The 19,491-nt window shown below is 41.4% G+C and overlaps 1 protein-coding gene across 1 annotated transcript in view; it reads right to left on the minus strand.

Moving 5' to 3' along the window:
* Ptchd1 (patched domain containing 1) overlaps positions 1-19,491 on the minus strand; it is a 57,160-nt gene that overhangs the window by 18,129 nt on the left and 19,540 nt on the right. Inside the window, exon 2 of the mRNA XM_070040717.1 lies at positions 635-1,295. Coding sequence (XP_069896818.1) covers positions 635-1,295 — 661 coding nt within the window. The remainder of the gene's footprint in view (positions 1-634; positions 1,296-19,491) is intronic.

The following is a 19,491-nucleotide window of genomic DNA, read 5'->3' on the forward strand; positions in this document are numbered from 1 at the left end:
TATAAGCTGGAAAGGGGAGAGGAAGTAGGCTCTAACAGTACCTAACTCACAGCCCTCATACACCACTCTAGAACTCACTGAAGGCTTCCTACCACAAAGTCACCAGAGGGCTTTATCTGGCTTACAAGAGTGTGCTCCGTCTCCTCTGAGAAGTGGTGAGGAGTCAACTATCCCAAGAAGCAATCCCCAGTGAGTCCCCCACAGGCTTTCAGGGTAAGTATCTTGGCTTCCTCATCCTTCAGAAAGAGCCTGTCTGTGGTGTCTTTGGCCAGTTCTTCCAATTGTCTCCCGTGCCTCCCTTCCCACCACATCCTTATTTCAGGACCTGCTTCTGGAGAAACCCAACCTAAGACACCGAGGCACCTAGGAAATCATTAGCTGCTAAATACCATATAGTTGCTTAATGGAGAAGTAGAGATGGGAGTCCAGGTCTTCGGATTCCTGGCATATGTATCAGATTAAGTTGCTGCTTGCCGATAACCAGTACTTTATAGAACTGGCCCTCAGGACTTCTGGGTAAAATGAAGACACTACAAATGAGATAGAATTATTAAATGACTATCCCTGGACATGAAGGAACCCAGTCATCACCATCAAGAGGATTAAAAACAGACAACTGAAGGGCAATAATTACCTAGCATGACGAAAGGGACTCCCAGGAAGGTGGAATTGTATTTGCCACCAGTAAGATTGATGATTCCAGCTGCAGTGAGCGTGGCCAGGCTTATGGTCACCAAGCCAAGCAGGCCTAGCCAGGGTTTGCTGCGGACACAGTCCTGCATGGAGCAGCAAAGGATGGCCATGGTGATCACCAGGATCAGGCTGGTGACCAGGTAACGTTCCGACACACGGCTAGTCTTCTGGAAATCTTCCCTCAGTGACGAGGATGTGTACGGGTACATTTTGACTTTGCTGTTGGATTTCTGGAACAGTCTGACAGTGTCACAGAAACTGGACTCCCACCTCTCAGCCACCATGTCATTGAGACTGTTGATTGACTGCAGGTAGTAGGTGAGCTGAATAGCCTCCGCCGATTTCACCCGATCCTTGCTGTGTACGGTGACACCCCCAAGCTGGTGCCCGTTGTACACAGCCCTCCCATCCTTTAAGTGAGTGATCGGGTACGTGATAGCAAAATTGGTCCGATTGGTGGCCCGGGCATTCTTTAGTTCTTCCAGGACATGTACTATGTCATCCACGATGCAAGTCTTATCATTATTCAGGATACATATGTGCGCAAACGTGTAATTAAAACCAGGCCTTGGCACCTGGATCTTGGTCACAGCAGTATGCAACTATGGGGACAAAAATAAAAGACAGAGACAGACAGTATTTATTACAAAAAGTTAAACGTGAATAAATGGCATTATATCCATGCTCAAATAATACTCTTATCAGGCATCAGTGGTTCACGCCTATAATCCTAATTACTCAGGAAGCTGAGATCTGAGTATCAGGTTCAAAGCCAGCTTGGTCAAGAAAGTCCATGAGACTCTTATCTCCAATTAACTACCAAAATATGCTGTGGCTCAAAGTGGTAGACTGCTATCCTGAAGCACAAAAGCTCAGTTACAGCACCCAGGCCCTGAGTTCAAGACCTAGGACTGGCACACACACGCATGCATGTGCGCGTTGTGAGCGCATGCGCGCACACACATACACACTATTCTCTCTTTCTTGCCAAGGAGAATCATTCATCTCTAAGCCACCGTTTAAGTGAGAAAGTATAACCTTAAGTTAGAAGCAAATAACAGGGATGCAAAACATGCATCTGACCAGTGGTTTGCATCATTTGTGGCTGGACAGCCAACATTAGCCCAACCACTCACTAGTGCTTATAAGAAATGAAATTATCTAGAGTTGGCAAACCAGAATCTCTGGGCTAGCACCCAGGAAGCTGGGTTTTCACAGGGTTCGGAGACTGAATCTTTGAGAAGTGCTACCACGAAAAGCAGCAGCATTGTTTTACATATTCTTTATTTGTGATCAAATTCATTTATCTTTGCAAATCTTACCTAGTGGTCTTGAAAAGATGATATAAAAAGTGAATGAAGGTGTAACTTGGAATTCAGAGTCCTGGGCAGACCAGTCCTTTGCTGCAAAATAATCTCTTCACCCAACTACTCTAGACCCTAAGAGATAAGAGGTTCATTTTGATAGTCTTTGATTTTGCTGGCTTTCTTGGTCTGCATCTATGGGAAGAGAGCTGTAAATGTAAGAGCTTGGCTTGAATACAAGAAATCATGTTAAAGGAGCACAGGAAGATTTATTTTACATACTTGCCCCGTGTAGTATTTGCTACACCCAGATGCTGTACGCCTGATGTGAAAGTGCACATTGTAATACAAGCACTAACTTAACAACTGCTGCTCCATGTCAGGCATAGTTCTAGGCCCTTTTAGACAGATTAGCTCACCTAATACGTTCAAGAAAGTACAAAGCACGTATGAGAATTAGCTGCACTGAACAGATAAGGAAATTGAGACAGAGAAGCTAAGTCAATTTGCCCAAGCTCACAGGCAGAGTACAAGGCAAAGCTTGGTTACACAGTCAGTTTGGTTCTAGCCTGGACCTAAACTTTTCACCATACACCTCTAGGTTGGCAATGCTGGAAGTTGCATGTGGGTTCTTGCCAGTAACTAATTCTTGAATTTGCATTTTTACCACAGCGCCCTTGAAAAAAAATCAAAGTACTTGAGTACAAGACATGTAGGGGTATATACAATTGCCTGTCTCAGTGGGGGGGGGACTTCAGTGAACTGCTGCCATATGATAGTTCTTCACACTTTAAATCCTCTCAACAATTCACTTTACAGATGAGAGAACGAAGGCGGTGGAGGCCATGCAAATAGAGGTAGTAGGGCTAATTGCTGTCTTTAGCAATGTCATCACCTATTACACAGGTCTGTAATGGCCACTAGTTTTCCTCATAGTGGCTTTGCCTTTATCTATCTGCAAAAATGCAGCCAGTTGTAGGCATGTTCTTAAGTGTTAAGTAAACTAGTGCCTGGCACTGAGTGGATGCTCCCATGAAAATCTCCATGATTCATACGTTTTCTCTCAAATCTATTCTGCATGGATTATTTGTTAAGATATTTGGTTGTGCACATGTCTGAGTAAGTGGATTATGCTTTTTTTGGAAAACTCTGAGGGGCACCAGCTGTCATAGTCATTTATTTAGACTAGTATCTGAGTTGATAATCCTAACTCTCAGTGTTCCTTTTTCCCACATCTCTTCATAAGCGTCAACCCTCAAGGTCAGAAAACACTTTATTTCTTTGGGCCTGGCTTACTTCACTTATAGGTTCCATGGTTTCCCTTATTTGCAATAACTAGTATAAGTCTAGAACAAGCAGAAAAGGTCAAAAGCTATGTCCATATGACCTTATGATGTTAAGTGAAATGGACTCCAAGATAGGGACACAACTTGCGTTTTCTTTCTTGATATCGTTTTTAATGATCTAAAATGTACAATGTGCTTTTTTAGTTTCTCTTGTTTGTTCTTCCCCCACAGTATAAATCCTGTTGTCACTGTATTGATTCCGGGGTGCCCTGCATCTTGTATATACATTTTTCTAATTTGGGGAGGGGAAGGGAAATAACAAAATGCTGAAACAAGGATACTGGTTGACCCATTGTAACAATGAGATGGGCAAGACACTATGTAGAAAACGAACTTTACAACTGGGGGGGAGGAGGGGGAAGTTAGGGATGTGGGGAGGGAAGGGATGGTATGGGTAAAACAAAGGAGGAGGTAACAATGCTCGATAGGAAATGTACTCATTACCTTACTCATGTAACTGTAACCCCTCTGTACAGTATTTTTACAATAAAAAACATAAAAAACACTTAATTATATTCAACTAAAATATTTTGATCTCTCCTCTCCTTTCTTCCTCCCCCCTCGCTCTCACTCTCCAGTCTCTATCTCTCCCCCAAAGTTACCTAGGAAGCTATGTTCTCAACTATAACCATATGCTAAATTTTTGTTCTGGTGATTTGAGTTTAAAAGTCACCAAAGTGTCTTTCAATGGTAAAGTTGTGAAAGTATTTTTCCATTCATTCTTCAACCATGTCAACAAATTTGGATTACAATAATCCCTAAATACAGAAAATTTCAAGATTGAAAGGTTATTTTGGAAGATGGGAGAATAAAGAGGAAATAAAAACAACAGAATGTTGATAAGAGTTAAAAGAAAGATTCTGGGGCAAAGATTCAGAATAGACTAGAAAAGGAGTGGTATTGAAAACATGCATATTGTAATATTTAGTGCATTGTTTGTTCCCTTAAGAGGTATAATAAATCTCCCTTAGAGTGATTACTAAATATGTCAAGAGAAAAGGATTGCCAAATAAGATGGTGTTAAGCCACAGGGCTGCACCCAATTATAGCAAGGGGATATTTTCCATCCATTCTCTAAGGCAACCATACGCTTCCGGGTGGGGAGGTGTAAACTATGTAGTGACATGCTATGATTCTTTGGAGCATCCACTGAAGAAAGTGGATACCATGTTAACCTCTGTACTGTCAGACAATAGGAGGGAGTCTTGGAAAATGAGATGCTTACTGAAGTTTTAGAGGGAATATTTCCTTAACTACTTTGAGTACCAAGGCTGTAGTGAGATATAGCTGCTTTGCAGTTCTGATGGAGTGGTGGGTAGAACAAATGTCACTCTTGTTTCTGTGTGGCATGGTGATAAAATGACAAAGCATTGGTGGGGGGGGTGGCAGGGGAAGTCTGTGGGATCCTACTGTAGGATAAGAGGTGAGAGATTAAATAAGGCATGGCAAATGAGACATCTTTTTGTGACTTCTGAAATAACTCAGTTCTGATCATTGGTCCTCATTTCTGTGTATCAAGTATACACACAATCCATTTTTGGACATCTATACAGACGTGGTCCAGACCCTATACTATAATACTCTGACACCTATCTGTACATGTCATTACAATGCCCTGATTTAATTTTCTATAGGACCCTCCAATCAAGGAAAAAGAAGCAGTAGATATTCTAAACCATGATACTGGGTATATTCACAGGGGAAAAGGGAAACCAAAGTTAGGTTTAGCTAAACCATAAAATGTACACAGTAGGCCACACTAATTCTAATTAAGTTAGGTAAATTTTCTGAGATTCTCAAAAATGACACAAAGTAATAGTTCTGGCCTTTAACAAAGTCTCAATCTGTCATGTGAATCAACATATAATTCTTGTTTGTATAACAGTGTATATATTCTAGGTTATTCACTCAACATACATTCAACAAGTGTTCATTAAATAGACTATGTTGCCAACAACAATAATTTCACTGGGTTTAGTATGCTGGCACTTATGCATGGAAAATCCCATGAGTTACAATGGTACAAACTATTGGTAGATTCTCACAGTAAACACACCAGCACCTAGTGCTAAGTCCTGGTAAAGACTAATCCAATGTTAATCCCAATCATAATACTTTAATTACTGATTTGTTGTTAGAGACCAAAACTGAATATTAAGGCTTTGAACAGACCATATAAATTGTTAGCATTTTTGTCCAGCACTAATCAAGTTAAGAATGCTAATGCTAATAGGGACTAGTCTACTAAACAAATTCCATATAGTTAAGAACGTATTCAATATAAATACCCTATAGAAATGATTAAATTATCTCCACTTTACAGCTGGAAAAATTGAGGCTAAAAGAATTTCAGTAATCCACCTAAGACCACCCCATAAGTAAAGGGCAGATGCAGGATTATAAATCAGGTCCACTCCTTCAGGTGTGAGACTTCAGGTCTCAGTTAAGAAAATGGTGTTGGTCTAGCTAATCTTTAAGGATAGACCCTTCTGTTTCACTGTGTGTGTGTGTGTGTGTGTGTGTGTGTGTGTGTGTGTGTGTGTGTGTGTGTGTGTGCGTGTGTGTGTATGTGTGTGTGTGTGTGTGTGTGTGTGCGCGCGCGCGCATGCATACGCTAGTGTTGGGGCTTGAACTCAGGACCTGGGTACTGTCCCTGAGCTTTTTTGCTCACATTCTACTACTTCAGCCTCAGCTTTGGGAGATAAGATTCTCACAGACTTTCCTACCTGGACTGGCTTTGCACTTCTATCCTCAGATCTCAGTTTCCTGAGTAGCTAGGATTACAGGTGTGAGTCACTGGTGCCCAGCTTTCACTACATAATTTTAAGATAAGTATTATTTAAAGAGTAATAAAGGGGGGTGAATTTGGTCAAAGTACATTATATGTATGTATGGAAATATCACAATTAAACCCCTTTGTACAATTAGTGTATGCTAATAAAGAGAGAAAAAAAATCATGCACGAAAGGAAGTGAACTTCATAAATATCAATTTGAGATTTATTACAGCTGCCTGTGGTATGCTGTACCTACACATTGAAATTCTTTTTGTGGCAATGATAGATCTGATAGTAGATGAAACTCCAAAAGAAAACAGGGTAAAGAAAATATACTCACTAAAAAACAAAATGAAAAAAATAAAGGATTCCCTTTGCTGATTTCCCGTTCCGGGGAAGCATTGGCTCTTTGAATCCCTTTCCACCCCAGCCTGGGATAAAGCCAATACAGGCTACCGGTCACGACAGGCCAAAGTCTCATTTCCTCCTCTGTCTCTCCTTGGCACACACAGATCTTCCTCAGAAGACAGCAGGGACACCTTGTAGAAGAAAGTACAGAAGGGATCTGGAAGGAAGGATCTGCTCCTGGTGATTAACATAGGAAAAATACCTGTGGGGTTCAGGATCTTATACAACCTATTTCAGCTCTTTTCCATTTGCTTCTTATTTCAAAGGGAAGGGAGAAGGCAGGAAGGCTGTTCTGCCATGCTCTGGAAGCAGCTTCAAGCAGTCACTTAGTAATCTCAACTGTGAGAGAAGACGAGGAGAGGATGTAGGTTCCTTACGTCCCTGCAAGATGGCACCCATCACCCTCTGTCAGCATGATGACATGGCTTTTATCAGCTGTCTGCCTTTCTCTGTCTCACATTCCTGGCCCACCTTCTGCTGTTACTCCCAAGTAATCTGCATACATTTAAAAATGTAAATAGATTGCTGGTTTGCCTTTCTAATCTCTATCATTTACCCCCAAATGTCATTTACCTTCCAAATAACACTAACTCAAAATGATAGCAAAATGCTTTCAAGGAATATCTTGTTTTCCTCCCTATATCAAATACATTCTTCACTGACTCCAAGCAACTTCCCAGATCTTGATCTAGGTCTGTACTCAGCAATTGTAAAAATGGATAGGTTCTAACCGGCAAGATAGCCTTACCTAGGACACAAGGAAACACCTTGAAGTGGACGGGTCTGGTCTCTGCAGTTCATAAATTACGCTCGCTCCTTTGGTGTTATGTTCTGTCTTTGCATGATCTCACTCTCACCCACTCTCTTTCCTCTTCTTTTAATAGAAATGTATTACATCAGAACACCAGAAGTTGCAAGTTGGGGATTGTTACCGTGATTCATTTGTAGTGCAGCCAAAAGCAAGTTAGTCATCCCTTAATAAGTGAACAGAAATAATCATTCTGCCTTTGAAATATTACATTTTCAGAGGACACTAGATTTCAGTTGTGGTTGAAGCCAAAGAAGTGACTCTCTAGTCACAGGCTTCCTTTGCCCATGGATGCCTGCTGGCACACAAGCCAAACTGCTGTCTCTGTCAGTACCGCAATGCCCATTTGAGTCTGAGAGCGAAGCACTTCTGTTTTGCTTCTTACTTCACAGGAGGTAAACATTCATATTTTGGGTGTTAATAATAAAAAGCAGCCAAGACAACCCTACTTTGTAATTCCCACAACACGCTCAGTTTATCTTTGTAACCTTGACTTGTCAAACAAAGCAGCCTTAGACTGGAGGGAAAGAAGCCTTGGATTTTTAAGAAAGAAAAAGTAACCCTGCTTAGCAAGTATGATGCTGAATTCAAACCCTGATATTTTAAAGAACCGATAAGGCTAAACTTTCTGTTGAAAGTAGTCAGTTTGGTCAGGTGCTGGTGGCTCATACCTGTAATCCTAGAGCCTCGGGAGCCTGATATCTGAGGACCATGATTGGAAGCTTGAGTCCATGAGACTCTCATCAACAATTAACGAGCAAAAAGCCGTTAAGTGGAGATGTGGCTCAAGTGGGATAGCATGAGCCTTGGGCAAAACAAGCTGAGAACCCAAATTGAGTTCAAGCCCCAGCAAGCTCCAAGAAGACTAGACACCCACAGAAATGGGCATTCAGCTAGGCATCCTGCCTGGGCTGACTCTGAGTCTTAACTCTTTGCAATGCAGCCTGCTGATTAGCTAGGATTACAGGAGTGAGCTACCAATGCCTGGCTTAAATTGCCTCTTCTATAGATTCAAAGTGGTTCACGGGTGGCATGTTATATGGTTCATTTAACTGAACTTCAAGCTGAGTGTTCATGCTCCCCCTCTCCCCATTTTCTCCTCCTCTCCCCCATGTGTCTTGTCAAAAACTCAGCTTCCCTAGGAGGTGTAGTCCACATTTTGTTTGGATTTCTCGAGTTGGTTTGGTAGTATAGGGGCAGGATTAAGAACAGTTTCAGGCTAGAAAAATCTTACATATATCATAGCCGACCTTTATTCTCTTTTCCTCAAGCGAAATAAGGTTGCATATGCTGTGGGTCTGTGTCCCCACCTGCCAACCGTAATTCACCCTTGAACTTTCTGCTTGTGAAAATAAAAATACTATGCATCCCATGCCCCTGATATATTTGAAAGTGCAAATAATTAGTGACAATGTTAAAGCTAAAAAAGAATAAATGTCCCCATCCGATGAGCGCTTCAGCATTGCTTTTCCCTTGAAAGAACTTGCTACGTTTCTAATCAACTCTAAGCTTGAGAGCAATGAAAACTGGCTGAAGAAAGAACTACCAAGAAAAAAGTTCTATCTAATGACATGGGTCATGCATGTTCTCATGATTGATGACCGTGAATCGTACAGTAATGAGTACTTGAAGTGGCATTTTACTGATAGGGTATTTTTTTCTTCTTCCCGGAATGGTATTTTTCTCCGCTGTTCTAAACCAGATATACTGCCCTTAAAAAATCACAGGAGCATCTCAGCTGCTGCCTTCCTTTTCAGAGGCCTGACAAAATGGATGATCAAGGCTAGGATCATTTTGTGATTCAGTTTGCTTAAGGCACTGACCATTCCAGCAGGGCTGCTATTGGGGGCACCCTTAGTAGAGACGGACTGCTTGTACAAAGCTGAAATCCTCATCTGTCAAGTTGGGATAGTAATTCCAACTATCTCATGAGGATTGTTGGAGAATAAATAAGAAATTGAATACAAACTATTCATTATAGTCTCTGACACATATCTACTGGTACCCAGTAAATTTCAGATGCAAAACTAAAATGAACAAACAATATTCCATTTCTATCCTCTGTTTTGTCTTGCTTCCTCTCTATTATTTCTTATTAGAACAGTGGATATTCTTCATTTGCTTTTGAAAAGTACACTTGATGAAATGTAAAGGTAAGAATTTTTTCACTAAGAGTTAAAGGGGAAAGAGAAGTTGGTAGCATGTATCACTATAAATATTTTAAGAGACTAGCTGGGAATGTGTTTAAAAGTTAAGACAGTCTAATTCTAGTATAAGCTTCTAGCCTGAAAATGATCCCATGATCTTCTGGCTAGCTCCCTAGATAGATCACTGTTTACATCAACTGAAAGATTCCAGACCAGGCAGGGATGGTAGGTGGAAAAGAAGAAATCTGAAAGGTATTAAGTGCCTACTAAGTACTGGGCATTGTACAAAGAATGATTCATCTATTACCTCATTTAATCTCAAACTAACTAATTTGTATCTGAGGAAAACGAGCCTCAAGGAGCTTGATTAACCATCCCAAGCCACAAACTTAGTAAGTAAATCAGCCCACATTTCAATCTTAGGCTAGACAATCGTCTCCTAATGGGAATTCCTTTGACAAAGTAAAAATTTATTTCTACAACTTTTTGGGTTGGACATTTAAGATATTGATACATTTGCTTTTTGGTATTAGGCTTAAACACAGTCCAACCATAGCACGAGTTGGTACTGACATAGCAAAATCAAAGGATTAAACATGGCAAAGCCTTCTAGGGCAATATTCTGACCTATACTGCATGTTTTCACCCAATGAATACCAGATATTTACAGCAGCCATCTCAGAGTAGCCAAAGGCCATTGTTAGTGATGAGCATGCTCAGCCAGGTGGACACCAAGCAAACAGATATGAAAAGAGATTATTTTCATCAGTCCGAATTGTGTCCTCTGTATCATCTGTGTTTCCTATGTAACCTCTTCCTCCTCCACACACACATACACACAAGCACCAAAACTTTGTAGATGGGTTAGTGCAAAAGGGCTGGCAGCTGGGATTTATGAGTGTATTAGGACTTTGATAGCATTATTCCCCAAAGGCAATTGAACACTAGAATGGATATATGGTGTGTGTGTGTGTGTGTGTGTGTGTGTGTGTGTGTGTGTGTGTGTGTGTGTGTGTGTGTGTGTGTGTGTGTGTGTGTGTGTGTGTGTGTGTGTGTGTGTCTGTCTGTCTGTCTGTCTGTCTGTCTGTCTGTGTGTCTGTGTGTCTGTTTGTCTGTCCTGGGGCTTGAACTAAGGACCTGGGTGCTGTCCCTGAGCTTTTGTGCTCAAGGCTAGTGTTCTACCACTTAAGCCACAGCTTCAGTGCTTAATTAGAGATAAGACTTTCACAGGCTTTCCTGCCTCAGCGGGCTTCAAACCACAATTCTCAGATTTCAGCCTCTCAAGTAGTTAGGATTACAGGTGTGAGCCAACAGCGCCTGGCTTTAGAGTATGTGTTTTATGAGGGCAAGGAATTTGTCTGATTCCTGCATCCCAGACACTTCAGAGTAGAAGGAGCCCAACAGAATTGTGCTGATCACACCTTCAGTGTTTGTTCTTTCTTGCCGATTTCTATTCTCACTGGTGACATTGAATGATATTTCATTTGTACCCAAAGGCTACTGAGCTACATGCATATCATTTACATCTTAAACAAACAGATGACATTGAATTTGGTCCTATCACTTACATGCTGCAGACAAATGGCTGGTCTCATTAGACAAATGGATATCGTTAGACTATAATCTAAAAAAAAATAAGAGCAGAGAAACAGTGTAGGTAGGCAATTCAAAATGGAAATAATTATGTGCTATGCTTAATTATAGGGCAGCTTGAATTTTTCATGTGTATTGGATTTTTTTTAGAAAAAAGTGAAAAAAAATACAGAAATTTATAGACTAGTATAAACACTCCTGTGGAACTACCATCCAAAGTCATCTCTATTTGAGGATTTTGTCCCTGCTATTAAAGCTGTCATTGGGTAGTCTGACTATAATATTAATATTAACTAGAACACTCTTGGGAGTGCAAGAGAGCACTGTGTGGTTTCACAGGAACATAAAGTGTAAGATGAGACCATCACAGGCAAAGTGGAATACATCCCTGTGGATGTCTTAGAGGACTTGAGCATTGATGTGATTTCATCCATTTATGTCTCTCAGTGGCCTTTAGAGATAATCCTTTTGTTTATGTCCCACTGCTGTTGATGGAACCTAGAATGTTGCCCGTGACACAATCTTGTTATCATAGAGGCTTCAAGGGAAGGGAATTGGAAATGTTTTTTTTCAGTTCTAGCCATTTCTCATCCCACTTTCTCACTGACCATTGCAGACTCTTCCATTATAAAGCTCTGATGTTATGCAGTATTCCATTTCCCCGGCAGCCCAGTTTTGCTCACGACTGCAGAGGTAGAGAACACCCATTGAGTCCTCAGAACATGTCATCTACTTTCCCTCAGCATAGCAGCCCTGCTGTCACTGACAAGTGGCTTCAATTCAGCTGTCTCACTGATGGGGGGCTTGTGGAAGTGGTTCACCCAGCCAAGAGCAAAGATGATTTTAATGCCCCAAAGTGTCATTCTGGATGATTGTATCTTTCCTGAGGATAGTGACTTGCTTATTTGGCTGATGAGAAATTTCAGGCTCCCACATATGAATTCTGTACTGGGTCTCAGATACTGGATGAGGGTGAGGGGGGGCAGAGTTTTTTTGCTTTCTTGAAGATTAGAGAATGTCTTCTGTACCTCATTGCCAATTGTAGCAATTAAAGCCATAGACTCCTTGAAGCGTTGATCTAAATAGTCAACATGGGTTAAGTATCTACACTATCTGGGCATTATGTAAAAGCCCATGGACATTAAGAACATTAAGATATAATTTTACCCTCAAGAAATGTAGTCTAGTGGAGAGACTTTAGGTAGCCTATCCAAATTGCTTAGCACAGGTGAATCACAAAGTGAAGTGTCACATTGCTAGGACAGGAATAGCTAAAGAGAATGGTGGGGTACAGGGAGTCATCTAATGGTGGAGCACAGGGCGCCTGTGATGTGTGTGTGTGTGTGTGTGTGTGTGTGCACGTGCGCACACATGCACGCGCATATTGATGAGGAGGAAATGAGGTATATGTTCATAAACATGAATGTCGTAGTGAGGTGAGTGCAACTTGTCATTCATCCAGTTGATGAAAGTCCTTAGTAACTAACTCTTAAGCCACATGAATATGACAGGTAGGGCTTGGATCTCACAGAGAATTCCAGAGAAAGACTAGCTGTGAGGCAATTCCAAAATCTGTATGGGTTTCTAGAATGAGAGAAGTGCAGGGGATTGATGGAAGCATCCTTGGAGGAAGTAACTTGTAAATCCAGGCCTCTGAATGGGAAGGAGTTAATCATGGGCAGAGAAGTAGCCAGGGGTGTGGAGCTGGTTGGGAGAGTAAGTAAGGCAGAAGGTACAGTATGAGCAGAGTCTAAAAGGAACCACAAAGATGCAAGGGGGAAAATGGGAGTCATTCAGAGTGGTGAGAAATCCGAGGAAAGTTCTGACAAGAAAGTTAAAGTTAAAGGCCTCACATGCTAAACTTGGAAGACAGATTTTTGTCGTGTAGGCAACTGACCCTCAAAGAAAGGCTTTAGGCAGAGGATGCTGAAATGATTAAAATTGTATTTCGGGAAATTCCTCTGCCTATAGTATGGCAGCTGGATTTGGGAAGGATGGAGAATTGAGGCAGGGAGATGGAATAAAACACAAATGCAATACGTAGTTCACTGGTGCAAAGAAGATCGGAACCACTGCGGCCATGCTGCCTTGAATGTGGCAGGATTCTGTATCTTTGTATACATCTGGTAGCTTATTTTATAAGCAAAGGCTTACGGAAGCTTTTCCTTTCATCTGGAAAGGAAAACCAGGTAGTAAAAATTGGATGACAACTTTCAGCTCCATGATACTGATTAAACATTTGGGTTGCATTTTGCATGTTTAAGCCTTAATGTGCTGCTTATCGATTTCAGAGATGTGCAGATTTAGCTGATGCCTGGCCTTTCCTTCTTCTGTATATAGACTTCCAAAGTGCAGTCATACACCAGGCAAGCACAAGAGATTCTTAGCCAATTGTTTCAACTTATTCTGTAGCAGATGTGGTTGGCACCTTCTTCATATCCTCTGGCCCTTATCTCCTGAGAGCACACCTGCCTGACTTCAAATGCCAGCACCCACACTTCTTTGTTGAAGAGCCCACTTTGCCATCTGCTTGGCAGGCCAGAAGTACTGGGGAATGAATATCCAATGGGAGCAAGCCCTCCAGCAATGGCAGATGGGAGTTTATGTTTGAAAAGCCAGCTCCCTGCCCATGGGTGGGCTCACTCTGGGGTGAGAGTGTTTTACATTGGTTCCTAGAGATTTCCTCGTTAACACTGCGTTGTAGTTCCCCACAGCAGTGGCCTTTTGGGTCTGTCTCTCTTTCTCTTACTCCAATGCTCCCCTTCTGATAACTTGCCTTTAATTCATTTGATTTCTTGTCTCATGGTTGAAAGACTAGCAAGGAGGCGATTGCAAGAGCTGTGTGGACTTCTAAGATGAGACAAGTGCAGAGGATTAAGGGAAGTCTTCCTGGAGGGAGTGTCTTCTAAATTCGGCCCTCAATGGGGAGGAGTAATTATAGACAAAGGCATGGCTGAACCCAAACTAAGACAATGCGCAATAATGCCCACTGCGTCTGGAGCTAGAGTATCTCCAGAATATCAAACCATCCTCAAATCAATTCTCCACTGTTTTGACTTTGAAGATTCAAATGTGGTTATGTCAACCCTAAGGGAGTAAAGTTAAGATCTTTATACTGAATCTTTTGAGGGTAGACACATTTTTAGGATGCACAACAGTAGGTATGTAAACATTTTTCTTCAAGTGGCCCTGTGAAATTCGTGAATATACAAGACTAGTTGTATCAACTGGACTTCTCCAGCATTTTCATTAAGGATTAAAGCTAATGGTATGGTAGCTTGGGAGTAGACTGATAATAAGAATACATTCCTCAGGCTCAGGCCTGCATCCTGCCAGGAATGGAGAACTGTGAGATGACATGATGTCTCATTTTTCTTCTTGCTGAAGATAAAGGCTTTTGCTTATTTGAATAACAAAAAAGCTTACTGATATAGTTAGAAGCCTCTTTGCATCCTTCTGGAACATCTCAGTAGGTAAGGTCTCATACTTCAATGTTCTCTGTTGACAAGTGAATGCTGGCATCCTGCCCAAGTTGGATGAGAGTCCCTATCTTTACATTTCTGGATTTCTGCTGTTATGGCGGTAGGTGTGTGGGAGAGACAGCTGATGTGTTCACTGGATTTCTTCCCAGGCAGTGATGTGCCTGGGAAGTATGTACTGGTTGAGACGAATTCTCCATGCATTGGCACGGCTGCCAGTACAGGTGCTGAAAGTCACCATGATGGCAATGTGTCAGATGTCAGGAAAACTGAGTTGATTTGTCTGCCAAGACTCAAGCTGCCTTTCTGCTTTTGGACCTCACCATTGTTGGATGCTTTCTGAGGTTGAGGATGACAATGTAATTCTTTCCCTTTACTAGCAGGGTCACTAAATAGCGTGCGTGAGTGTGTGTGTGTGTGTGTGTGTGTGTGTGTGTGTGTGTGTATTCATTGAGGCATAGTATATAAAGTATAGCAGTGTTTAAAGATTGTTTTTTAAAAGATGTAGATACCAACGTACACATTGCCCAGCCCAGAGCAAGAAAGAATATGGACAGCACTGAGAGGCCCCTTCTGTCCTTTCCCATTGAATACCTCCACTACTCTCAGAGGAAAACAGTTTGAAATCTATCAACATTGATTAGGTTTGATTGTTCTTGAGCTTCCTATACATGTAATTATGTAGAATGTAGTCTTTTCTGTTATCTTTTATTTAAACAATGACCTATAAAATTCATCCTTGCTTGTTTATTAGCAGTTTATGTTTATTTCTATTTGCCAACTAATATTCTATTCCAGTTCTTTTTTTTTTTGGTGGCTTGTGGGGCTTGAACTCTGGGCCTGGGCACTGTCCCTCAGCTCTTAAGCTCAAGGCTAGCACTGTATCACTTGAGCTATGGCGCCACTTCTGGTTTTCTGAGTGGCTTATTGGAGATAAGAGTCTCACAGGCTTCCCTGCCCGGATCTCAGCCTCCTTAGCAGCTAGGACTACAGGCATGAACCATCAGGGTCCAGCTACCAATTTACTTTTTCATTTCCCCTCGTTGGTGGATCTTGTGGGATAGTCCCAGGTGGGATTGAAGGAAAAATTCAACGTTAAGTTTATGAGTACAATGCATCTTGATCACTGTCATCCTTTCCATCTTTCTCCGCATTGGTCCTAGCTCTGTCCACACCCTCAAGCTACATGGTTCCATTTTCACATAAGTTCATGGGATATAATAACTGTATTTGCCCACTTTTCTTCTCTCCATTCATTTCCCCCCCTCCACGAGACATCTCCCCAGCCCCGACTAGACATGTTCCAGCTTCCTCATATTCATTTTGTTAAACTGTTCCTTACTTGCTCAGAGTTACACCACCGGAATCCTCCCCTGAGTATACCATACTTTAATTTGTTTATGTACATATGCATATGGCCCTGTATATGTTTTCATAATTGTTTATAATTTAGATTTCACTTCTACATGAGAGAAATTATGTCTTGTTTGTCTCTCTGAGCCTGATTTACTTCACTTAACATAATTTTTTTCAGGGTCCATCCATTTCCCTGCAAACGATGAAATGCTCAATGTCTCTGACCATAAAAGAAATGCAAATCCAAACAACATTGAGATCTCCTCTCACTCTAGTAAGACTGGTTATCATCAAGAATATGAACAACGAACGATGCTGGCTTGGATGTGGGGGGAGATGAACCATAATTCAGTGTTGGTAGGAATGGAAACCAGTAGGATCACTTTGGAAGGCAGTTTGGAGTTTCCTATTAAAAAAAACAACTATAGTCCTAGTTACTTCAAAGGTTGAGCTTGTGAGGATTGTCCTTTTTGAGACCATCCCAGGCAAAATCAATCCAGTTAAATCCGACCAATTAAAAAAAAAAACACACAACTAAACATAAAACTTCCCTATGATCCAGCGATACCACTCTTGGGCACCTATCCAAAAGATTACAAGTTAGAATACAGAGAGCCCACTTGTTCATCCATGTTCATTATTCATCATAACCAGGGTACAGAGGTTTATAAATAAAGCTTCTATGGCCATTCTTGGACATAGCCTTTGGAAGGTATTTGCCCCCACATCTCTCAGGTACATACAGTGACATATGGTAATTGTTGACCAGTTTTCTGAGAATAGCTCTGGTTTGTTTGTGTTTGTAAATACCTCCACCAGGGCCAATTTCAAGTTACTAAGAGGGTGTAAGGAATAGATGTAGTCAATCAGATTTCAAAAGTCAGTAGGAGCCTGTCCCTCTCTACCACAGCGTTTATAGACCTGAGGTAAAAGTTTGGGAACCACAGAGCAAGCATATATTTAGGTTAAGTTTTCTAGAGTGGTTATACCCTTTTATATTCCTACCAGAAATATATGAGATTTCCAGTTGTCCTATATCTTCAGCAATATTTCATATTATCAGTTGTTTATTTATTTTTACCATCCTGGTGGGTACATACTGAAGTCTCATTTTGGTCTGAATTTGTATTACTCTGGTAACTGAAACTAAGCTTCCTCTCCACATATCCTGTAGCCCCGTGGCTCTCCTTTTCAGAAGTGTCTTCTTCAAGCCTTTTTCCCCGTTAGTTATTGGGATGTTTTGTCTTTTCCTCAATAATTTGTAGGAGAATATCTAAGTTCAAGACTAACGAAACTCATTGGAAACATGAAAAGAAGGAATTGCTCCAGATAGCCAGATGTGCTTGAAAGAGCCTGGCATGGAGTCCAACAGACTTGTTTTCATGTCTAACTCAGCCACTTCCTGATGACTTTGTGCAAATTGCCCTTATGGACTCTTAGTTTTCTGATCATCAATATGTGGTTAGTGTTTTGTAATGTTGATTACTGAATGAGACAATATAGACAAGATGCCCCACAGAAAAGCTCATCACATGTGCTCAGTATTCTATAGACTGAGAAATCCTCCCCATCTCATTTGGAAAATGGAGCTGGTATAGCCACTTGGAAGTAACTATTCATGAGGTACGATGGTTTAACTGAATGTCCAGAAATCTCACGTTCTTCCTTGTTGCCTAGTACTATTAGGGCCCTAGAAGAACCGCCTCTCTCATGATGAGAGGGGTATGTAATATTTATGAGAAGTAGCACGTCCCTTCTTGTGGGAGATCACTGGCAAAGTTTACTAAACATGGTAGGCCGCAGTGACTTATATCTGATGGCAGGATGAAAGATCCATAGACACTTTTTAGAGCCCTAAAACATGGAGGAAAAGCTGCTGCATGTCAGCACTAGTAAGAAACCGGGGCTGTTTCCAAAAGGGCTGCACGGTGAGTGGGCTTCGAAGCTGTAGTCAGTCCTTTGACTTCCCTTCTGGTTTGGGGATGTGAGGAATGATAGGCTTAGCTTATGCATCACCTCCTCCAGGAAGCCTGCAGTAGAAATGAAGATTAAGTTCTCCTAGGTCCCCTGTGTGTAGACATATCTACTGCATCACTTCATTGTGAAACAACATCTTGTTTTCACTCTTTGGAAAGGAGTTGATGTGTGTATATTTTTTCGTGTGTGTGTGTGTGTGTGTGTGTGTGTGTGTGTGTGTGTGTGTGTGTGTGTGTGTGTGTGTGTGTGTGTGTGTGTGTGTGTGTGTGTGTGTGTGCGTGCGTGTGTGTACACCAGTACTTGGGCTTGAACTCATGGCCTTGCACTCTTGCTTTGCTCTTTCACTCAAGGTTGGTACTCTACCACTTGAGCCACAGCTCCACTTCCAAGAAATCATATTCTTCATTATATTCCCTGTTCCCAGCTCAGTGTATGTAAGAGAAGGCACACAACACTTAAGTTAAACATTCTGGACAAGCTAAAATATCTTTTTTTGGGGGGGGTTCTGGTTGTGGGGCCTGAACTCTGGGCCTGAGTGCTGTCCCTCAGCTCTTCAGCTCAAGGCTAGCGCTCTACCACTGAGCCACCTTCCCAGCCCCAAGCCAAAATATCTTGTATAGTCTCTTTGGCTCCCACATGCGTTCAGCAGCTTCCCCTTGTGTGTCCTGAAACAGTTATATACTGAGGAGTGATTAAGTAAAAATGCTGCTCGTTAGTTTCCAGAAACTGGGTGGGGGGAAGCCAAAGAAACAAATTTTAAAAAGTAAAAAAAAAAATCTAAGAAGCAAAATACCCTAAAACACAAATAAATTGAAACAACACGAGGAAAGTACAAGGTTGTTTAAGTAAGTATACCTCCTTTCATGTTAGTCAAAGATGCTGTGGCAATTTCAAGACATAAAATTATAACAATGTGTTTATCCATTCTCTCAAGGGAATACACAGGCAGCTATTGAGGTATGCATTTCTTGAAAGAAATAGCATAGCAGAATTAAAAATAAAGAGATTTAATAATTCTCACTTTAACATTTCTTTCGAGGCTGAAGTCACTTTAGTTACCAACATAAACCACCAACTCTCACTTTGGCTTCATTTAAGAAATAGATGGTAACTAGGCAGGCATGGTGGTGTACGCCTGTAACCTCAGCCATTTGGGATGCAGAAAGAGGAGGAGCATCTGACCCCTCCTTCCTCAATAAGGATTCAATCTCAAAAACAAACTGGTGGTGGTGGCATATACTGATAATCCCCACAGGCATAGGAGGCTTGTGGTCCCAATGCCTGCTTCACAAAAGACAGGCCTTATTTGAAAAGAGAGACCTTATTTTGAAAAAACAAAAACCCAAAACCTAAGCAGCAAGGTGGCTCAAGTGGTAGAGTACTTTCTTAGCGAGTGGTAGGCCCTGAATTCAATCTGTAATACCACCAAAGAAAGAGGAAAAATGGATGTACTTAGATGTTACTGTTACCTTGAAATAATTTAGCTACTACAAAGTGAAGGTGGTATGGAATCTAAGAACCTTTAGTGCCATCTTAATGTTTTCTATCTCGCATGCACCACTTAATGTAATTGTAAAAACCTGTGATGTGCCAATTGCATATTA

Source organism: Dipodomys merriami, unplaced genomic scaffold, assembly GCF_024711535.1.
Source record: "Dipodomys merriami isolate MVZ:Mamm:240054 unplaced genomic scaffold, mDipMer1.0.p SCAF_3, whole genome shotgun sequence".
NCBI lineage: Eukaryota > Metazoa > Chordata > Mammalia > Rodentia > Heteromyidae > Dipodomys > Dipodomys merriami.